The sequence below is a fragment of the Lycium barbarum genome, chromosome 11, assembly GCF_019175385.1.
Source record: "Lycium barbarum isolate Lr01 chromosome 11, ASM1917538v2, whole genome shotgun sequence".
NCBI classification, from domain to species: Eukaryota; Viridiplantae; Streptophyta; class Magnoliopsida; order Solanales; family Solanaceae; genus Lycium; species Lycium barbarum.
In genome coordinates, this window is record NC_083347.1 from 27,031,447 (window position 1) to 27,054,532 (window position 23,086).

The 23,086-nt window shown below is 36.5% G+C and overlaps 5 protein-coding genes across 5 annotated transcripts; 1 reads left to right on the forward strand and 4 right to left on the reverse strand.

Moving 5' to 3' along the window:
* The first annotated feature begins 805 nt into the window (after positions 1-805).
* LOC132618715 (uncharacterized) lies at positions 806-7,846 on the forward strand. Its single transcript, XM_060333716.1, has 7 exons — positions 806-1,935; positions 3,621-3,768; positions 4,264-4,455; positions 4,891-5,019; positions 6,251-6,420; positions 7,361-7,491; positions 7,629-7,846. Exons 1-7 carry the CDS (start codon positions 1,710-1,712, stop codon positions 7,722-7,724), a joined length of 1,092 nt encoding a protein of 363 aa, XP_060189699.1. The 5' UTR covers positions 806-1,709; the 3' UTR covers positions 7,725-7,846.
* Positions 7,847-9,124: 1,278 nt separating this feature from the next.
* LOC132619618 (acylsugar acyltransferase 3-like) lies at positions 9,125-10,422 on the reverse strand. Its single transcript, XM_060334466.1, has one exon. It carries the CDS (start codon positions 10,334-10,336, stop codon positions 9,125-9,127), a length of 1,212 nt encoding a protein of 403 aa, XP_060190449.1. The 5' UTR covers positions 10,337-10,422.
* A 1,058-nt stretch (positions 10,423-11,480) lies between these two features.
* LOC132619619 (uncharacterized) lies at positions 11,481-12,397 on the reverse strand. Its single transcript, XM_060334467.1, has 2 exons — positions 12,303-12,397; positions 11,481-12,036 (listed from the first exon to the last, which is right to left on the reverse strand). Exons 1-2 carry the CDS (start codon positions 12,395-12,397, stop codon positions 11,481-11,483), a joined length of 651 nt encoding a protein of 216 aa, XP_060190450.1.
* A 3,241-nt stretch (positions 12,398-15,638) lies between these two features.
* Positions 15,639-16,700, reverse strand: LOC132619620 (uncharacterized). Its single transcript, XM_060334468.1, has 2 exons — positions 16,276-16,700; positions 15,639-16,137 (listed from the first exon to the last, which is right to left on the reverse strand). Exons 1-2 carry the CDS (start codon positions 16,698-16,700, stop codon positions 15,639-15,641), a joined length of 924 nt encoding a protein of 307 aa, XP_060190451.1.
* A 2,445-nt stretch (positions 16,701-19,145) lies between these two features.
* On the reverse strand, positions 19,146-20,456 carry LOC132619621 (vinorine synthase-like). The gene has a single exon (XM_060334469.1). The coding sequence runs from the start codon at positions 20,454-20,456 to the stop codon at positions 19,146-19,148; it is 1,311 nt and encodes a 436-aa protein (XP_060190452.1).
* Positions 20,457-23,086: the final 2,630 nt, after the last annotated feature.

A 23,086-nucleotide genomic window follows, 5' to 3' on the forward strand; every position in this document is an offset into this window, starting at 1 on the left:
TGATAGTCCCTCCATCCCATAATGCTTGTCATATTTTAGTTTTTAAGAATTAAATTATAGTATTAATTTGATCAACATTTTAAGATATATTTTTTCACAATATTGATATAAGAATAATTATAACTTATAACACTTTTCGTGTAATTTTTGAATAGCTAAATTATAATTTTTAAAATATTGAATTAATATAATCTAATTTAACTCACAAATTAATCAACTTAAGAGTATGCTCGGTATGAAGGAAAAATAAGAAGGTATCTTACTTATTTTCTTGTGTTCGGTATGTAAGCAAAAAATATTATCATAAAAACATTTGTATGTAATCTAGACAAATAGTATAGGAGGTGGGGGTAGGTGTAGATGTAGGGGCAGGTGTGTGGGGTGATAGAGATGGGGCTACTGGGGTGAGGGTGAAGATGCGGTGCGTTGAGAATGAGAAGGACACAATCAATTTGAAATGTCATTTGTGAAACTTATTTTCAATAGACACAATATATTTGTACTTTAGGCGTCTAATATATCATATCCTTCGTTGAAATATCTAAATAAAAATCATGACAAATTTAAAGGGCTATCTATATATTTGGCCCAAAGTTTTTAACCAAACCAACATGAAAAAGTTCAAAAACATTTTTTCCTCACTACAGAACACACACTAACTCTCAAAACATGACAAGACAAAGGGGGCAATAAAAATCTAGAGAGTTTCCTAGTTGGAAATAGCTATTGGGGTGGGTCTACCCATAAAGGTACTAATTAGCCCGTGCTATATTGTATAAATACAGTGTAAGAAAGAGGAAAATTTTCCACATTAATATGACTGTTAGAATTTACACGACTGGTGAAACAAATCGTGGTTGCTGCAGATCCGCCTATGGAGAACCCGTAAGTCTAAAATATTGTAAAATGGGAGTGTGAGAGGAGAGGAGTATGAAACAACAGAAAGATACAAAGAGAAGGAAAATGGGGGAAATGGCCAATAAACAAACTTGTTGATATTTCTTTACTCTGCAGTCCTTGCATGAAATTCAAAAGCTACAAAACAGCAATCCGACGTATTAGTCTTTATTTATCCCTAAAATAGAGCCCAATACGAAAACATCCGTCAATCTCACACACCCATCAAAACTCTTAGCACTTGTCGTTTCATTGCCGTCCCAATATTCTATTCTATGCATATTCTACTACTACTAGTCAAATTTAAAATACGGAAAATTACCCTTTATGTCTACTGGGGGTATATATTCATACCACGTAGCTTATATTTTGAGTTTGTTAGCCCCATATTTGTGTGTAACCACCTTTTATACGCTATTATACACTTTTATATAAAGGTTGATAGGGTATGTGCTCTATGTATTGATTTTTGACAGTGAATTAGGCATGAAACCTTTAAGTTTTTTGAAATAAAATTTATATATTTAAAAACTATTAAAAGGTATCGTAAATCACAATAATTGTCAATCCAAATTATTTACTAAAAGATATATGAAAAATTTATTGTCAAAATGTTTGTTTGAATCTCGAAATTCGAAAGGTGCGAGAGTATTGTATATTGGGTTAAAGTGGTGTAATATTTTATGTTGGACCGTATATTTTTGAAAATTTCCCTTTAAAATAGGGGTCTTTCCCTCTTCTTCAAGAACCACCATTTCACCTACCAGTTTTTTCACTGTGAAAAAAATTCTTGAGAGTAATAATAGTGGAAAATGAAGAGGTATAGGAATGGAGAGATATGGGATTTTGAGCAAGAAATGCAGCTATTAGGAGATGAGTTTTGTGATCAAAGAGAAGTGATATTGGGATTGGATGGTGATACTACTTGTACTGTGTGTGTTTGTATGCCTCTTATCCCTTTTGCTGATTCACTACCTGACCCTCCTCCCATTCTCTCAAGAGCAGTTGCTGGATGCTCCAATCACAATAGTGTGGGAGGTATTTACTTTGGCCTTTTCTTTTTCTGTTGTTAAAACTTAACACATCATACTATAATTCCACAAGTAATTCATGTGTTTTTTTTATAACTGTGATGCTCGAGCCAGCTTACGCGCACCTCGATTTATCCAACGGGATACCTGCCACCTCCCACTAGCAACAAGTACCAGATAACTCTATCCACTAAGGCTATGACGGATGGAAAAAAATGTTTTCTGTCTTTGCCGGAATTTGAACCTGAGACCTCATGGTTCTCAACCCACTTCACTGACCACTAGGCGACACCCTTAGGTGCATAATTCATCCTTTTTATGAATGTCAACTAAGTATCATAAGTAAATTGTTCCTAGTTATTCAATCATTTGATAATCAGAGTCATTCTATGAGTCTCACTCAATAGAATTTGATCAATCCTATTTTTTGGAGAACTTCCTTACCCCTACCGTTGTGGGCTAGAGTGGCCTTATAACTTGTAACATTTTGATAAATTATTGGGAATATAGGCAAAGCATGTGTTGCAGCACTGGCAGAGTTAATAATTGAAAATAACCTGTTTCATAAATAGCAAACATCAGAACTTTTTAGGGATTATGTATTTTTCTGAAAGATTTGAACTTTATATACTGACTTTGTAAATATTTCTTACACTGATTAGATTAACTCATGATAACAGGTTACTTACTATTTTTACTAGATTAACAATTTACTGTTTATCATAAAGACTTACTTTACATAAGTTCCCTTTAGATACTGTTGTAATACATACAGTGGAAAGATTGAAATGGCGTCTACCATGGAAGTTTCATTTCAAGGAATAACATATTATGATACTTTGTTTTTTTGGTCAAGTTATGAAATTAGATGAGAAAGGGGAGTGCCCTATCTATTGAGAGACGCAGGAAAACTAGGAAAATGAGTGGCTTCCATCCCTAAATCGAATTGCTGGAACCATTTTGATCGCCTTTTCAATAATTGATTTTTCCAAACGGATTGTATTCAGTCTTGGGAAGTTAATGGTTGATTAGCAAGAGTAGTAGAACATATTCCATGAAAGCAAAAATAAAAAAGTTGGAATCCATAGTTGTCTTGTGATGAAGAGATGTCTTTTTTGTTGCTGAAAGGTATCGTCACGACAACTCAATTTGTACTATAAGCTACTTGTGGCCCCCATGGTTTAGTAAAAGGGAGGGATGTGTTTTCTTTATCCCAAGGTTCATTTGTGACTCCAAAAGAACAAGATTGTGTAAACAAGACAGAGGAAGAATGTAGGGAATCTATCATATTTTTTTCTGGAAATATGCTCCTCAGGCACTTGAACCTGCTATCCTAGAAAAGAAAATAGAGCTCAGATCAACATGAACATTTCAACTATCTGATTGTAACAAGGTGTTCGGTATACTTTTCTGGTGTCGGATGTACTTCTCTCTATGTCTATCCTTCTCAAGGAGATGACACCGTATCCTGATCTCTTTCTGTTTGAGGAAATGGATAAGGCAGATATCTGTTTGTGGGAGGGGCAAACAGTGACCTTCAGTTAAAGATATATATATTTTTGTGCTTTCTATGTAGACAATTGCGAGGATATGTGACAGGCAAGTGTTATTCGCTATCGTTCCAATTTCGTTTACTCTATTTAAGAATCAGTACTCTACTGCCCATAGTTCTCAATATATATCTTTTTACAGAAAGCGCCGCGAGGGATGCTCTAGAGCTAGTCATGGCTGATGCTCTATCAAAAGCAGGCTCAACACGTTTCTGTGTACAAGCTGTTTGTTTGGCTGTCTCTGGCGTCAACCATCCAACAGATGTAGAGCGAATAATGAACTGGCTTAGGTATGCTTTAAAAAATTGATACTTTCGTGTTGTCTTTCCATGTCAATTTTTTCATGTGATTTAAAGTGTGTGTCCAGCACTAGTGGTTAGTTTCTAAATGCTGTGTTCCTAGTGTGCCCTGTGCTTCTACGAGGTGAAATGAAGTGCTATTAGAGAATTGTACCAAGGCCATTTGAAATGGTTGGGAAGTTTGGAAATCATTATATGATCTTTATTGAAAATTCTCTTACTATGCATTGTGTCGTCCTTTGTTCTTCTTACTTAATTATTGGAGACTTGACTCCATGTGTCACCATTTGGCATATCATCTTGTGAGTCGTGACTGGAGATGTCTCTTTCATTTTTCTTCCCATCTTCTATACTTGTCATTGCTCTTTATTTGGATTCATCACACTGCTGTTTATCTGCTATACTCATGATTTTCTTTTCTTTGACTTCATATTACTTTGTATACATTTATCTTTTTCTAAATTTCTTTCCCTTAATTTGTTGTAGAGATATATTCCCCAGCCATGTCCAATTCTTTGTTCAGAATGATGCAGTAGCAGCTCTTGCAAGTGGAACAATGGGAAAGCTTCATGGTTGTGTCCTTATTGCTGGTACAGGAACAATCGCTTATGGTTTCACTGAAGATGGGAGAGACGCTCGAGCTGCTGGTGCTGGACCTGTATTGGGAGATTGGGGAAGGTATGCATTTTGCGTCATCACTGCATTTGCCATCTTATTTTCATGAGTTAAAGTGTTATTTCATCATTTTGGCTTCTTCTCCCTCACCTCCCAAGTCCATTGTCTACTGTGAACATTGAGAGCCAATAAATGTTTTGATCTTTGGCTGACAACTAGATCAAAATATGGGCACTTTCATCTGAAGGTTTTTTCCTTAGTTTATATCTTCCAAACCTCATACCAGATTCCATTACCTTGTCATTTTAAGTTTCCATTTGTTTATACTGTCTCAAACTACCTGGTGCTGTGCACATTTGTTTTAATCCAGTTCGAGAAATTTTATTTCCTAAATTTTTCCTATTGATTTACCTAGGCAGCAATGGCCTTCTAAAACTTTTGGTGGTTGTACTTTTCCTTTGTTGGTTAAATTAAAGGATCTATTTCTTGTCCATGCAGTGGATATGGTATAGCTGCACAGGCATTGACTGCTGCAGTTAGAGCCTATGATGGTCGTGGTCCATACACTGCACTTACATCAAGTATTCTAAGGAAGCTGGATCTTTCTTCTCCTGATGAACTTATCGGGTACTTGGTCAAAACTTAAATCATTAATCTCATCAACTTCGCTTATGAGTCGGTTTTAAATAATTATTGCTTAGACATGAACAAAGAGTAGCTCATACAGGCAAAATTTGTTATCGAAAAGATGCATGCACATTTATTACTTATGTTGTTAAAGAGTTTTTCTTTTTAATGCATAGGGAATACATTTGAACTCGACACCTTAGATGTCAAAGGAACAATATTTGAAATATTCAACGATATTACATATTTAACTTTGCAAGCTTATGTTCAATGGTGGATCCAGGATTTTTACTTAAGGGATTCGAAAAAAACAACAAAAGCTAAATATAAAAATAATGTTGTTCCTGGGAATCGAACCTAGGACGCTAAAGACAATTTTGAACACCCTGGGTTACTTGAGCTAACCTTTTGCATTTATTCAGGGTATTCAAAAGTATATATATGTACATAAACACAAAAAATCTACCCTATCTATACATTGTAATTTTTTGGGGCGAACACCCTCACTGGGCTGTAGATCCGCCCCTGCTTATGCTTAAATTGAATTATAGTATGAGTTCCTCGTCTAATATATAAAGCATTTTTTGATTAATCAAAGTACCATTTCTCATCTTTAAAATAATTTACCAGAGAAAGGAGTCCATGTGTCCCTTGTGTGCTTGTGAATTGTTTTATCATGGACAAAGCACTTGCGAAACAAATATTGAGGTTGGAAATTGATTCTAAATAGTACTCTGCATGCTCTGAGATAATATTCTTCATCAACCAAGTGAGGAACAGAGAGAAGAAGCAGACTTAACTTTCACTACCATGGCGCCAATGTTGTAGTAACCTCTTTGAGTAAAATACAAATATAGTATCCTTCTTTTGCCGATCCGTCCAATGTAGGGAAACTATTGGAGTCTCTGATCTCTTCTTAGTTGATTTTCTATGCATCTATATGTTCATGTCTTCGTTAGCCTGAAGAAAGTTTGTTTCATAGCTTGCATTATCCTACACAGTGGATGTCTTTACTGATTTTGCATAACCGGAAGGGATATAGCATTTCTTGTTGCATGCCTGTATTGCTTCTATTCAAGAATAGTAATACTTTGACCTACTAAGTTAGATCTTCTTGATATGCATTTCTGTTTAGATACTTCAATTGCTTTTCATAGTTTCTTCTTGGGGCTTATACGATGTGTATTCGCTAGAACTCTTTGAGTCAGAACATTTTTTCATTAATTTTCAGGTGGACCTATTCAGATCCATCCTGGGCTAGGATTGCAGCTCTTGTTCCAGTTGTAGTGACATGTGCAGAGGGAGGTGATGAAGTAGCAACTAAGATATTGAGAGATGCGGTTCAAGAATTAGCTTCGAGTGTTAAAGCTGTTGTTAGAAGACTGCACTTGTGTGGTGAAGGTATGCTCTCAATCAATTGAGTGATTGCAATAGGACTGCAGTTACATGAAAATGTTTGATATCTTTAATATCTAAACCCCTGCATATGTCTGTAGTAGTCTCTCTGTATTTATTACCTCCTAGCACTGAACTTAACCTTGAAAAATTTGGTACATCAACTTATGTGTTTACTTCTTCTGAACATATGACTTTGCGAACTGTGCTGAAGTATTTTAGATTAGCAGAACTTTAATCATGCTTTAATCTTTTGCTTCTATATGCTTGACTGGAGTCGTGCCTATAAGAGAAAGTAATTGTTGAGAAGTGTGGTGCTGGAAATGGGAATAATAGTGATCTGAAGCAATTGCACTTCTATATTTTCTTCTTGAGATTGCGTATTTACAGGTTCAATCATTTTACACTTCTCCAAATAATGGACTTCCTCAGTTAAATGGTTGGTTTTGAATCACGTTGGGAATGGTATCATCTGATTGAGAATTGATGTCAAGCTAGGGGAATGTGTTTCTTCCATAAGATTAGTGTTTACGTGGAGCTGACAAGGCCAACTTAAAGGTTTTAAAGGGGAAGAACTAGGATAATGTTTGGCTTTTTGAGGTATCAAATATTAGGAGTAGACAATAAAAGTATTAACAGAATGCGATGCGGTGAAAATGACTAAGACAATTCTTCTTTAAGTAAACTGTGATATAATATTCGGACTTGAAACTCCTGGGTGATCTAGCAGGTCTCCAGATGTAGCATGCTTGAGAAGTCATTATTACATACTTCTTGTTTCAGCAGCAATCCAGTGTGCCTTGGTTGACTTCATTGTTAAAAGCTCTTTATGTTCCCCCTAGACGTTCTTTTTATTGCATTGTCAAAGTTGTCTTACCTCATCATGTGTGCAAAATTGTCTCCAGGCGTGACTAACAAGTTGATTTTTGAATTGAATTTTCTGTAGACGGAAATGATCCATTTCCTCTTGTTATGGTTGGGGGTGTTCTTGAAGCCAACAAGAAATGGGATATAGGAAGAGAAGTCATTAACTGTATATGCAAGGACTTCCCTGGGGTTCATCCCATTTGTCCGAAGGTAAGCATATTTTCCTCAATATAATTTCTCATATTGAAAATATAAAAAGGTTATACTTTACCAAAAAGCTATCCTGCTAACTGGTACCGTGAACATTGCTCAACCAACATTTAATTTTCTCGACTCTTGTTAATTAGGTGGAGCCTGCCATTGGTGCTGCTTTGCTTGCTTGGAACTTGTTGGCTAGATATAGTCGACAAGGGACTCTGAGAAGTGAAATCTATTCTTCTTAAGAGACTTGATCAATTGTACAGTAGTAAGGATGAATGAAAGGTCATTTCAGCATATACGATCCACAAAGGAAAATATGTATTTTGTTTTTTCCATTTTTCTTATATAGATTCTTCTTCCTCTTGCTTAGGTTCAGCTTTTCTCTCTTTATTTTCCATGTTAGTGGGAATGGTCTGGTTATATACTGAATTTGGTATTACTTAGGAGCCGTTTGGACTTGATTTGAAACCATGGGATCAAATCATGTTTGGAAATGCAATTTGGATTTCTTAAGTTGTATTTTTTCTTATAGACATAAAAATCCATCAAAATGTGAAAACTATCAAAATTTCCAAATTCTTATACAATCTTACCAAATGAGCAAGTCCTAGTTCATAACAAAATTAATACGCTATTAGAAGGCCTTTCTAAAAAATACAACATCAATTGATCAAATTTTAGTTCAATAAAAAGGAAAATTTAACATGAATAATAATGTAATTACTCTTTAATATAATCCTCCCACATGGTACGAACATAAATGATGGTTGATAGAAGTTAATAAGGTTGGTAAATGGTTGGTGGGAGTAATTGTTAAAAATATCTACCAACTTATGGGTCTTTTATTTACAAAATATAAACTTATAGGTCAAGTTTTACATTTAAAATTTTTGAAATCATGATTTCAAATTCCAAATTATATCTTTCTGGATGATTTGGAATTTCATGTCATGAGATGAAATTGCATGTCCAAACGCAATATTTCATCTCATGACAAGTCATGAGATGAAATCGCACGTCCAAACGCCTACTTAGTAAAGTAATTCTGCTTATCATTTGTATTCTACCCTTATTGAATACAAGATTTATGTTAGCTCCTTCGTGTTTCTCTTTTCCTACTCTTCGCATGACTGAGAATTTGGAGTCTTTATTCCTTTTTCTTTTTTATTTGGAGTAATGAGGTATCAGTGTGTCTACCTACTCTATAAGCAGAAATTCGGCGGAATGCATCGACAACTCCTTACACTTGTCAGTGTATTCCATTTGACATAATACATAAACAAGCCCTCGAACTTGGTCTCAGCTAGCAAGTATGCCCTCCAACTTTGGGTGTGCACAAGTAGGCACGACACCTCAACTTGTATAAAGTTAAATATGTAAACACAGATGTTGATGTGACACATAAAGTTTGGAAGTGTCTAGATGATCGTTTTGTAAGTTGGAGTGTTCAATTGACAAAGGGGAAACAAGTTGATGTGCCTACTTGTGCACACCCAAAGTTAGAGGGCATACTTGTGAGCTGAGACCAAGTTTGAGGGTCTGTTTATGTATTATGCCTATTTTATTTAGTCACTCGAACTATGACATATTTCAATTGAACACTTGAAAATATGATAAAGCGTTCGTATTCGATAGTTCTGACTCAAATTTTGGAAAAACTTCTACACGTGTTGTTATTTGGCACAATTATTTGCCACAAGGGCAAATTTGAATGTTTAATATACATACATTCTTTTAATATACATAGTCCAAAATTGCACAAACTGCTACATCTATACAAATCAAAGTTGCTTAATTGTGCCAATAGCTCTGCACCCCCTTTGATTACTTCAAGTGTTTGAGAGAATAGCTCATTTTGTGGCACATTTTTTAGTTTGTCGCGCAATTGATGCTTAGCTTTTCTTAGTTGAGCTACCAACTGGGGCATTTGCATATCATCTTCTGTAGGTGCTGATGAGACAAAAAAGCAACTAGCATTTCCAATGTAGTTTAGTGGCACTGGTGGGCGCAAACCCATGATATGGCACAGTAAAGATGGTTTGAATGAACCCGAATTATTATTCCTCTTTGCTGAAGCAGCCGCAGCACACCTGTGAACAAGTGCTGTGGCAACTTCAACTCGGGTTGGATTCTCAACACCTGATTCAGCAAAAGCTATGGCCTTCAGTCTGCCTAATGCAGAGGAGGAATAATGGTACAATCTTGTCACACATTCTTGATTTTCGGGCTCGAAATTTGGTAAAGTTGAAGGATCACTAGTTGGTGGAAAGAATGAAGTTCCATCAAACTGAGTAGATGGTTTTGCACCCAAATCACGAGTTAATGCAGCCCAATCATTGATGAATTTGATTACACAATATGCATCGGCGACCTTGTGTGAGATGCATATACTAATTGCTATTCCACCGCAATCAAAATGTGTAAGCTGAGCCACTACTAAACTTCCGTCATATGAAGTGTTCCAAGGCAAACCTTGTGGATAAGCTAATTTTGTAGCATCATGGTAATTAGGGTGGCTGAGAATTTTAGACATGGAACTATTGACTCGAACATTATAAAACTCAGCTCCCCTATCATCACAATCGATAAAGACATTGTCCTTGATTGTTCCAGCAAATGGATAATACGAGGTCAATACTTCCGCAAAGGAATTTTCAAGAAGCTGGGATATGTGGTTTTGGTCATATGATGAATTTGTGCGTTTGGGGTAGAAGAAAGCCAATGGATTATGTGCGGGACTAACCAATTGATCCATGAAAGAGAGATTGTGACGTCTAAGTGAAGAAGGGATTGGAGTGGAGGGCTTAATGATCTTCTTGGAGATCGATACAACCTGTGATTTTGCACTAGCCATCTTTTGTGTTACTGTCGAGGGACTTTGATTTGTATTGTTCACACGGTTGAGTGTGAATTTATATACTACATAGCAATTTAACAGAGGCAATTCTTTCTTGAACTAGCTTGGCATTATAGAATTGAAGGATCCAAAAGATCCACCGTCAGTTGACATTTTCATTCACTGATCGTGCTAAAAGATGGAGCATTTATTAAATTCAATCTATTTGCAAATCTTGAAGAGATCATCAAGAATCAAGAATAGTTAAAATTATGGTGGAAGGTTGAAATTCGTTTCTTCCAACTAGGCATAATGTCATTAGATAGGTTATGGCCTACCAACTAAGAGATGTTGGGTTGCACTTCACCGCCATTACTTTGAGACTCTTTGAGTCAAATTAAGTACCAACATGGATTAACTTTGTTCAGAATTATAACATAAAAACAAATATAAAAAACTCTTTCTTCAGCATTGATATGATACATATCATCTGCACATGTTCATAAAAACTTCACGGGCAGTCTGTTTTGAAATCGTCATTTAATTATTACCCACTTATTAAAAATATCTGCCTATATATTCACTTATGCAGTGTCTGAAGTTAGGCTTGACAAACTCAAACTTTAGACACAATGTTTGAAGTTACATACAGGTGAAGTTCATGCATTTTCTGCCTGAAGTGTAGCCATTTTTGCCTAAAACTTCAGTCATATGTGGCTGAAGTTTAGTAATTTTGCCTAACTTCAGCCATATTTTTTTCTTGAACTTCATCTATATGTGGATGGACCTCCGACAAAAATGAATGAAGATAGGAAAAAATGACTAAAATGGCTGAAGTTCGAGCAAAATATGGTTGATATCAGGCAAAATTGATGCGGCTAAAGTTCAGGCAAACATGACGAACTTCAGCCACATATGGTTGAAGTTAAGACAAAAATGGCTAAACTCCAATCATAAGTGCAGGCAAAACTATATTTTTTTTTTTAATTTTCCCAGGTTGTCTGGGGTGTTGTATTTCAGAAGCAAAAGATTACAAGAGGTGGACTTGGCCTTGAACCTCTGGATACAACACTAGAGGATAATACAATTTCCAATCAACAGGGAAGTGAAGCTAAACTCTTAGCTAACAGCAACCCTTACAAAAGTATGACTCTTATACAATTTAGCTTACAAAAAAACTTGCCTTATCATATTTGATCCTTATTGAAGGCATTTGGCTCTTGTCCAGCTGGAATAGACCTTTAGCCCCTACAGGAAGTTGCTGATAGGAGTCATATAAGGTAAAATTCTGGCTGCCTGCAGCATTCTTGGCTAAATAGTCTGCTACTCTATTTGCCTCTCTAAAACAGTGCTCCACTTTGATATTTGCTTGTATCTTCTTTTCTTTAATATCCTCCATGATCCAGTTCAGGTAGTAGTTTAGGCTCTTGTTGTCATTGATCATCTGAACCAGGACAGTTGAGTCTACTTCTAGCATGAAACGAGAGTAGTTTTTCTGAATACAGAGATTTATCCCATACTTTGCAGCCATTGCCTCAGCTTCTATGTTACTTGCACATTGAATGGGTACTGAAAAACCAAGAACCATGTTACCCTCTTCATTTCTCAGTATACCTCCTATCCCTACGTTGACATTAGCTGATTTAAAACTGCCATCTATGTTCAGTTGGTAGTTTCCTCCAGTAGGTAGTTTCCAACAAACTATGATAGATTTAGGACTGGTTTAAGTTTGAAGAGGGTGTCACAAAAGGAAATCCAAGAAAATGTCAAGGGATTAGAAGGGAAAGCTTGCAAAATGGACTTTTGAATGTTCCTTTCTGCTTGTTGGATCATTAGATACACACTGAACTTTTTTCTTTCTCCATATTTACACTCACAATTTTGTTTCCAAATTTCCCAGCAAATGAACAACGGGACAATTTGAACAACCTTTTTGTGAACTTCATTGACACTCCTTTGATTCCACCAGGTGTGTAACATATACCTGAAAGTACTCTGCTGTGTATTAATACCCAGTGGAATTCCAAAATGTCTCCAGATCTTCTGAGCAACTTCACCATTAATAAAAACATGTTGCATATTTTCTGCTACCTGTGGTTGACAGCAGTTGCATGTGGAATTCCTATTGATGTTGATTCTAGACAAAAAATCATCAAAAGGGACTTTCCCTTGCCATAACCTCCAGGTTAGAAAGGAAATCTTAAAAGGGGTGTGGGAATTCTAGATGTTGCCAAGAAACTGGTTAGTAGGATTTTTAGTTCTGATGCTATGCCAAGCAGACTTGTTGGAATATTTTCCATCAACTGTTAAATCCCAGAAGACTTTATCCTTCTTGTGTTGGTTACCAATACCAATGGTACTAATATGATCCACCATATCTTCAGTAATAATACCTCTCAACTTCTGAAAATTCCAAGTACTATTTTGAATAAAGAGACTGACTAGAGTACTGATGCTCTTTCTACTATCAGGGTAAGAGTGTGCCAGTGGTCCTTTGCCTGTCCAATTATCCCACCAGAAGCTACAAGAGCCAGAGTTAATCTGCCAAATCATGTGCTTTTCAGTATTGCTTCTAACTTGAGTCATCATCTTCCACAGATGAGAATTACTTGATGCCCACTGCTTGGTGGTACAATGGGCCCTTACACAATAATTGTTGATCAAAAAAGTTGCCCAAAGGGAAGGGACTGCTCTGAATCTCGCACCATCTTTTAGTAGCTAGAACCTTACTTTGATCCTCCAGGCTCCTGATGCCAATGACACCTTCTGCTTCTGGATAACACAAATTCTTCCAAGAACACCAATGATATTTATTTTGCCCTTGGTCTATTCCCCAAAAGAAGTTAGCAAAGTGTTTTTCCAAAATCTTAAAAATGGCCTTTTGGAAGTGAAAGAGCTTTAAGTGTATAAGTTGGGAGAGCTTGCAAAACATGTTTGATGAGTATTATCTTCCCCCCATAAGACAACATTTTCCCTTGCCAACCACTCAATCTGTTGATGACCTTACTAACCATGTTATCAAAGTACTCAAGGTTTTTCCTGCCAACATATACTGGGCTCCCTAGATAAGTAAAAGGGAAGTCCTTATCCATGAACCCTGTAATATTTCTCATTCTGTTAATTCTGGTAGCAGAGGTTCTTGGGGATGTTAGGAAGAAACTCTTCTCTCTGTTAACCTTTTGGCCTGAGCTTTGTTCATATTTCTTGATCTGCTTCCTTACCAATCTAATGGTTCTAGTTTTTCCACTGCTGAAAATAACTATATCATCTGCATAAGCCAGATGGTTAATTAGAGGACCTCTTCCTGACATTGAAAAAGGTATGAAATTTTCATTTAGCAGAAGATTATTAAGAGATATAGTTAAAACTTCAGCAGCTAGAATGAATAAAAAGGGTGATAATGGGTCTCCCTGTTTTAGCTCTTGAGAAGATGAAAAAAGCCAACCCTTTTGCCATTCAGGATGATTGAATACCACACACCTGAAACAAGATTTAAAATCAAATTAATCCAAGAGTCTGCAAAACCAAATTTCCTAAGGACTTCTGAGACAAAGGTCCAGGACATCCTATCACAGGCTTTGGCCATATCCAATTTCAACACAATGTTACCACCCTTGTTGGTTTTAGAGATGTCTTGAATAATCTCTTGGGCTAATTGAACATTTTCAGTAATCAGTCTATCTTTAACAAAACCAGACTGATTATGAGAAATTAAATTAGGCAATAAAGGATTTAATCTTCTTGCCAAAATTTTAGAAATAATCTTATTGGAAAAGTTAGATAAACTGATTGGTCTAAATTGAGCAAAACAGTCTGGGGTACTAATTTTGGGAATTAGAGCTAAACATGTATGAGAATAGAATTTTATCAGTTTTTTTCCATGAAAAAATTCTATAACAAAGTCAGTTATGTCCTGCTTAATAATGTCCCAGCAGCTTTGAAAGAAAGTGCCATTAAAGCCATCTGGTCCTGTTGTGCTATCTGCACTGAGACTAAAGACTGCTTCTTTGATTTCTTCCTGCGCAGGTAACATAGTTAAGTTAGAATTATTTTGATCAGTAATCAGTTTAAGAATACAATTCAAAATATTATGATCAAGGATAGGATCTGCAAGATTGAAATTAGATTGAAAGTGTTTGACAGCAGCTTTAGCAATGCTGTCCTCCTTCTGTATCCATTTTCCTTTGTGGTTTTGATTCTTCTGATCTGAAGCCTGTTTTTGTTGTTTGTGAGTAGACTGTGGAAATACTTGGTATTTCTGTCTCCCTCTTTGAACCATTGAGTATGAGCCTTTTGCCTGAAGATTGAGTCTTGTAATCCCATCCATTTTGTGTATTCTGCATGAGCCTTGTTCACTTCTTCTCTAGCAATTTCTGAATTGTGAACAATGTCTTGTTCTTCTAGGGTTTGAATCTTTTCGTCCCATTGGGCAACCTATTTATGAATGTCTCCAACTTCATGTCTAGACCAATGAGCCAAAATTTTGCTCAGAGCTTTAAGTTTGAATTGGAGTCTCCACATTGAATTGCCTTGAACTGGAATGTTCCATGAATCTTTGACAATATCCATGAAACCTGGTATCTTAGTCCAACAGTTGAGAAATCTGAAATAGCTAGGATAATCTTGAATGGAGTTTGAACATTTCATTAATAAAGGTCTGTGGTCAGAACCTGTTCTCACAAGATGTCTAACTGAGTTTTTTTGAAATATTTGAGCCCACGGATCATTAATAAAAATTCTATCTAACCTCTTCCAGATCCTTTTTCTAGGTCTTCTGTTGTTATACCAAGTAAATTTGGGTCCTGCATAACCCAAATCAGTTGCCCCACTATTGTTCTAGCAATTAATGAAGTCTATGCTTTTGTTCATTCTATGAGGTTTCCCCCCAATCTTCTCTTCTGGGTCAGTGATGACATTAAAGTCTCCACCTATACACCAAGGTTGAGAAATGAAAGAGTTAACCAGTTCCAAACTATCCCAAATCTCCTTCCTTTCAGAGGAAGAACATTAGCATAGACTGAGGTAACATAGAAATTGTCCTTGTTATAATCATCTGTAAATTTGATTGTAATCTGTTGATCTTCGTTGGCAATAATGTTGGCATTAAGTCCTTTTTTCCAAAAACACCAGATTTGTCCATTGCTATTGGCATGACAAAACTGAAATTTTAGAAACCTCTTATACCCCTCAATCTTGCTGTTATTCATAAAGGGTTCAAAGATAGCCACAAACTGAACATTATTACTACTGCAAAGATTTTTAAGCCTATGAATGGCTTTCTTAGTTCTAACTCCCCTTATATTCCAAAAGATTGCTTTGATCATTGGATATTTTGGGCGGTATCTGCTTTTGTCCTCCTTCCTTGTGAAAGAGCTTTTTTGGAGTTTTCTCTTTTTTCGGATTTCTTGCTTTTGCTTCTTCCTCTCTGAGTGTTGCTATCTTCTATATAATCAGTATCAGAGTCTTTTCCATGATCACTTTTCTGAGAAGTCCTCTCATTCTCATGGCTAACATATTTAGTGTTTGATGACTCCTCCATTATATAATTTTCATAATCCTTTCGTTTGTGCTGTCTCTTTTTGTTGAGATCTTCTTCTTGTTGATTCCTTGTTTTAGTCTCATTTGTTTCTTCCTGATCCTTTGTTTCACTTTTTTTGCTTCCTCTGTTGATATTGCTGGAAACTGAATCTTCCTCCTTAGCTCTAGGGGTTTCTTCTACAACTTCATTTTCTTCCTCAGCATTTGGATCCTTCTGATCACAGCACTGCTCCACAAACAGTTGTATTGGTTCTCGATACTTAGCAGCTGTATCAAGGTTGCTACAAACCCTGCCCTGATTTTTATTTCCTGTCTCCTGTTCTTTTTTTTTATTCTCAGTGTTGTTCCCATCTTGCTCCTAATTGGTATCTTCTTCTCCCTCTTTTGGTATATGCTGATTCTTGGAACTTTCTTCCTACTGAATTTTCTGTTCTTGCTGCCCTTCTTGATCATCCAAATTCCTGCTTTTATCCTGTCTAATCTGAGTTCTTTTGTATCTCTTCCTGGTCTTAATTTCAGCAGAAATCTGTGGCCTGAATACCACCTTACTCTTTTTTTGTGGCATTTTCTTAATTTTCTTCTTTTTCTTGTTCTTGGCAGTTTGCTCATTAGTAGCTTTGAATTGAAATTTAGTTGCTTTACTTTCATTGCTCTGCGCAGTTGGTCCTTCACCCATCTTTCCCACTTGCTGTTTGTTTTTGTGATTGTTTTTCTCCTTAAGTTCATCTCTCAACTTCTTTCTGATTTTTTCTCTTATTGCAGTTCTTTCCATCATCTTGTTTCGATCCTTGTGACATAGCAGCTTCCTTTCCACCTCTGTCAGCCGTTTTTTCTTTCTTTTCATGCTCTGCCCTGTTTTTGATCCTTGTTTTGATCCTGATTCATCTCTTTTTCTTTGTTAGCAGTACCACTTGATTCAGCTTGCTCTAATTCCTTAGCTAGTTTTTCCGCAGCAGCCTTTTCATCAACCTTTTTTTGTTCAACTTTCCTGCATTGTAAAATAGTATGGCCAAGAATTTCACAATAGCTACAGTACTTTGGAACATTTTCGTATTCTAGCTTTTGATAGAACCCTTTTCTTGGACAATCATCATCCTCTGATCCCACAAACACAGACGTAATCTTAGTCTTTGTAAGGTCGACTTCCACCCTTACTTTTTCCATACTAGGTCTAGTTCTGTGCTCAGTTGCCTGGTCCATGGTTAAGGGTTTACCTACAAGCCCAACAATTTGTTTGACGTAGTGCCAGACATGACAGTGAAAAGGTAACTCCGGCAACAACACCCACACCGGAACTATGGGAGAGTCCTCATCAGGTTTGAAATCCGGAGACCATTTTTCCAACCACATTACTTGCCCATCAATTTCTATGGATCTTTTATACCACACTATTTTAAAGTCTTCTTCTATAGAGAATTCCAAGAAAACAGTACGGAAATCAAAGACACCGATGGTAACCTTACCTCTAACGGTGATTTTCTCAGCGAACTTCGATCGAATCTTCTCAATTTGTGGACGGGCTTTTATGAATTTGCCCACAAAAGTGAATTTACATTCATTCGCCATCTCACCGTAGAATTCACTGGTTTTGAAGAGAGCAGCAGGAACGCCATTATGAGAGGTAACCCGAGCTTTAATTTTCGGGTTCCCTAATCGATTTTCCTTAGGGATAGGGTTCCCAGTTGATTGAATTGCTTTAGCATAGTTGTTAATAGGTGGAATTTCTTCCAGTACTGAGGTCGTGGTCCTTTTGTCAAAGTTATTGTCACCTACACGCGCTGGTATCGGAGTCGCCGACGTTGATGCCCAACCGCGAGAGAGGTGAGGAAAATAGTTGTTATGATATAACGGATATTTTTGTGTACGGAGAGCTTTTCTAGAGACAGAATTTTTAAATGGGACTAGGAGTACCGAAAAAGACCTCCAGGCAAAACTATTGGAGTTTCTGATATACCTGACAGTGTCAATACTCATTCTGAATTAGTGGATCCTAGATGAAAGCCCAATTATTAGTTGTTACATATGTATTTAATTGTATTGCAAATGTAATAGCTTGTAGTCATTTTATTTCGGGTCTGATCAGGCCCATTGTATATAAGGACCCGTCGGCCCGTCTAGATGTAATCAATTCATTTCAGACTCCTATTTTAAAAAAAATCTCTCTCTTTCTCGTTTCCTCTCAATAACCCTTGCTGGGGTTCATTCAATTTCGATTCATTCCGCGATTTTAACATAAACTTACTGAACACGGTCATATATGACAGAAGTTCAAGCAAATTAAAAATGGTTGAGCTTTAGGCAGAAATGGTTGAACTTTAGTCATATGAAACTTCAGATATTGTGTTTGAAGTTAGACTTTGTCAAGACTATCTTTAGACATCGTATGTTTGTATGTCTGAATTTCTCTGAAACGGTTACATGTGCAAAAAAAAAAAAAAAAACTTTAAAATTAAAGCGGATGCAAGTTAAATTGGCAGCGGCGAAAATCCGATGCACTTTCCCCCTTTTCTTATAAGGCATAACACCAGTCATACGGTACACACACTTTTGGGCTCCATGATATGTTGGGTCCATCCCATAATTTGATGAAGGAAACATCTCCCTCATTTTAAGGAAGAAAACATTTTCCTTGTATTTGGCAAATTGTCAAGTGCTTGCTTGAGTCACAAATGACATCAATAGGTTCATTTCATCCCTATAAATGGGGAAGCCTTCTATCATTTGTAGCATCACCAATAGCAAGAGAGAAAAACAGCAAGGAAAACACTTGAGTGAGATATATAGGTATTCAGTTTAGGATTGGTTTTTGTAATAGTTGAGTGTGAGAGTTGCTCCTCCTATTGTAATTCTGTTCCGGTTATGAATAGAAGACTTTTCCAATCCTAACATGATAGCATATCCCAAGGAGCATATTCATAAGGTCCGTTGGGCCAAAATTAACAATATGTGTGTATGACTTAAGAAGTGACATTGTGTCACATAAACTGGAACATAAAGAGTACTACTACCCGAAGAAAAACTAAAGCAACCACTGAAAAAATTAAAGAAAAACGTCCAAGCTACCTCCTAGGCATCTTGACAAATGAAAGAGAAAACACTAAAAATAGTAGAAACATGCCCTCTAACTCATGGGATTGTCATACACATAATGGCCCAAAAAGTTTTTCTATAAAAAGATAACAAGAAAAATTTAGTTGTACATATTGTCTCAGTTCAGACGTATCAAACTTGAAATAAACAGTTAATTAATAATTTGCAATTTTGCATGTACTTGATCGATTCATCATCTTCAGAGCACTCCACATCCATTCAGGAGCTCAATATCTTGTTCAAAAATCTCCATCAATGCCTTGTCCAAGGATACCCATGCCTCAATTCCACCACCACTTTTTGTGTCTATAAATAGGACGTGATTCTTGGCTTCGAATTCAATTCGACTCACCCATGACGGACTTCCCCACCCAAAGTCCGCATCATAAAATTGAAATCGACACCAACTTGTGAAATTGTACATCTCCATATCATCTCTTTTGATATGAGCTCCTATCTCTTTTGCATCATTTACCATCCCCAATATCACCTCGTGCCCTCTACATTTGTTTTCATATTTGTCACGAAATTCTAATAATCCTTTTCGTAGTAAAGTCACCAAACCGGGCAGGTCCATTGTGTCGTTCTCCTTGTATATTGACTTGAACAACGCGATGGCATTTCCCATGCAATCACTTGGTAAGGGAACGACGAGTCGTTTTCGTAAGTTAACTGTATGGACCAAAAGTGACGATTTTTCCTTCTTTGATGACAAAGTTGCCATGGCACATTTCCAAATCAGAGCTGACAATGCTTCAACACGAGTTGGCACTAGTACACTATCGCTAACAGTCTTAGCCTTGAGACTCGCAATACACGAAGCATCAAAGAAGAAAATTTTCGTGACATTATTTACTTTTTCAGGTTGCAAGAACAACAATTGTGGTTGATTATTATCAACAGGTGGCAAGAATTTTGCGGTGGGCACAAATTCCAAGATCTTGGCTTTGGGATTGCGACGAGCAGCAATGGCCCAACCATTTATAAGAGTGTTCAAGGTTGGTGCATCTGTAATCTTATGTGAAGCACAAATTCCAATAGTCATCCCTCCACATTCGAAGAATGTCACTTGGACGAGCATCGGAATGGTTGGAGAAAGTAATGATTCCTCGTAGGGGAGGAAACGTCGAAGTAGCTTCATAAAAGAATTAGGTTGTTCAAGAATCTCGTCAAGATGGTAATCATGGGCAAAAGCTTCGGAAAAAGGTACCCCGTTATCGTTGCAATTTATTGAAGTGTAATCGCGATTGATTCTTCCAGCAAAAGGGTAAAAGCGAGCAAGTGTTTGGGACAAGGATTTCTTGAGTAGTAACAATCTTGATAAATTTGTAGCCTTAGCATGCTGTAGGTCTAGTTCTTTAGGAAGAGGATAATATAGAATGAAAGGAACAGTCATTAGTGGAGATAATTGATCCAAAATGGAGAAATCCAAGCATCTAAGGTGATATGGAGTGGGAGAAATTGGTTTGATAAACTCTGTAGAGATTATATCAACCTTTCTTAGTTTCATGGTTGCTGCTTACTTTTCTTTGTTTTCAGCTCTAATTTAAAGCAGAGAAAGGTTGAGTCTGGATTGCATTTATATACTACTTACTAGCAATTCAAGAGAGGCAATTATTTCTTACCCCTATAAGGAAAATCAGAGCCAAAACTGTCAATTCACGACTGTCAACCAAATGTTATTCCTTCCGGTTCATATTATATGATGTTTTTATCTTGGGAACATCCCTTAATGAATTTCACTCAATCCTAAAGATTAAGGGGTGTTTTCACTAAATTGTCCTTAATTGAGTAGTACCTATTTAATATGGTTTCTTTTCTTGGTTATGTAACATCACTTATCTAAATAAGAGTAAATTCGGGAAAGAAAAATTAGTACCTTCTTGATTATGTTAAAAATTACTACTACTATTTATTTTGGATTAAATATAAAAGAGTAAAGCATCACGTAATATGGATTGGATGGAATGGAATAATATATACAGAGTTGAAGTATCCAAATGATCCACCAGCCGTTGAGATTTGGTTTCATCGTGCAACAATATGGAATCTTAATTAAATTTAATTGTAGAGATATTGCTAGTATATTAATTAATTGGCTGCGTATCTTGAAGAGATCAAGAATAGAATAAACTTATTGGAAAATTGGAAGTTTGTCTGTTCCAACCAGGCCTAATGTTATTGGATCGGTTGATCCTACCAATAACGTGGGCTTCAGTTCACCACCATTACAATTTGAGACTTTCAAATGAACTAGATACCAACATTAATTTACATTTTGTATCAGAAATATAATGTAACAAATTTGCAAGAGTCCTAATATACCCTCTTAGGCCTCATTTGTTTGCACTTAATGGAGGTTTGAATTTGAATGGTACAGACCCTATGCCATTACGTGCATTTATTTACATTAAGATCTAAGCACTTATTTGATCTAAATAAATCTTAATCATTAAGATCTTGAACGAAGTCTTAATATCATTAAGAGATATTTTGTATGGATAATTTTTACACCAGCTCCACCCCTCCCCACCTTCTTCCCACCACCCACCCCAACCCCCCCCCCAACCCACCACCCCAACCCCACCTACCCTAACCACTACCCACCCTACCAACCCCACCACCACCCACCCAAACCCTCCACTACCCACCCCCAACCCTACCCCCCACTTACTACCACCCCAACCTCACCTACCCCCACCATCCACCTACCTTACCCCCAACCACCACCACCACCCCTACCTCCGGACCCACTGCACCACCACCACCCTCCACAATCCACCCCACCCCCTAAAACCTAACCCACCACCCACCACCACTATAAACATCTCCATCATTACTAGCAAACATAAATGTTTCATTTTTTTATCAAATAATATTTTTATTTTATTGAATTTGTATTTATTTTCTAATATTTAGTTACTTTTTTATTTGAATTGTATATTTATTATGTTTAAATAAATACATTATGCACATTCAGATGTTGAAAAACAAACAGTTTTAATTATTCAGTATTTAAATCTAGAGACAACATCTTAATCATTCAAATGTGCATTCAGATTTAGATGTCTTAATCTTAATGAAAATAAATTAAGTCTTATCAAATGAACTCATTAACCCCTTATGAGCCCACAATCACATGACATGGAGAGTGTAATTCACTCTCCAATAGAGCATGAGATAAGCAAGAAATTATTATTTTTTTCCAGCATTTTGTTTAATTAGAAATACTTTTTTTTACTTTATTTATTTTAGTTTACTTTTCAATTCTTTTACCCATTATCATCTTCTATCCAACTCCTCACCTCTTTTTCATTTTTTCCGTTATCTTTTTGCTTCTCTTTTTTCTCTTATCTTCTTTCTCCTCTGTTTTTCAAGCTCTTTTCTACATGAGCCTATTGCCCGATACGTCATTGTTCTTTGTCTATTTTTTTTTTCTTTTGACTTACTTTTTATGGAGTTATTATCTATGATTTTTTGGTTAAGGAGTACTACAAAAATCCATTTCAATGGAGTTCTGATCCATCATAACGGTAATGGTTTTGACTTTCAAATTTTAATTAGGTGGAAATTTGACAGTGATCTGAAAGGGCTATAATGGCGGAGGTGATTATAGCAACATCAATAAAAGGAAAAGTTTTACATCCTTAATCATATTTCCAACCCACTCTATCCTCCTCTCAAAACAAAAGACAGAACTAATAATAATAGAGGGCTGGAGCTTATTACGAGAGATAAATAGTGGTGGCTTTGTCAGAGGTTAGTCATGAGCAGCGAGGAGCAAAGGGGATCAGAGGTGGATTCAATATTTTTATTCAGAGTGTTCGGAAAAAAACACCTACATCAGCCCCTAAAGGGGATGGGGTCGGCAGCAAGGAGTAGAGAGGAGGTTAGGGGCGCAAGAATAAAGGAGCAGGGAGAGAGAGAAAAAATCGAAACAAAGAAAAACATAAATAAAAATATAAAATTAAACTAATTTGACCCGTGGCGATCAATGATGGGTAAGTACCACTTCTTTATTATAATTGAGGTTGAACCAGAAAGGTTCTATATATTTATGTCAATTTGTAGCGTATTAGGACCCTCGCAAAATTAAAATGTCCTATTGAAGTGTTTAGTTGGAGGCACTAAGTATGTATT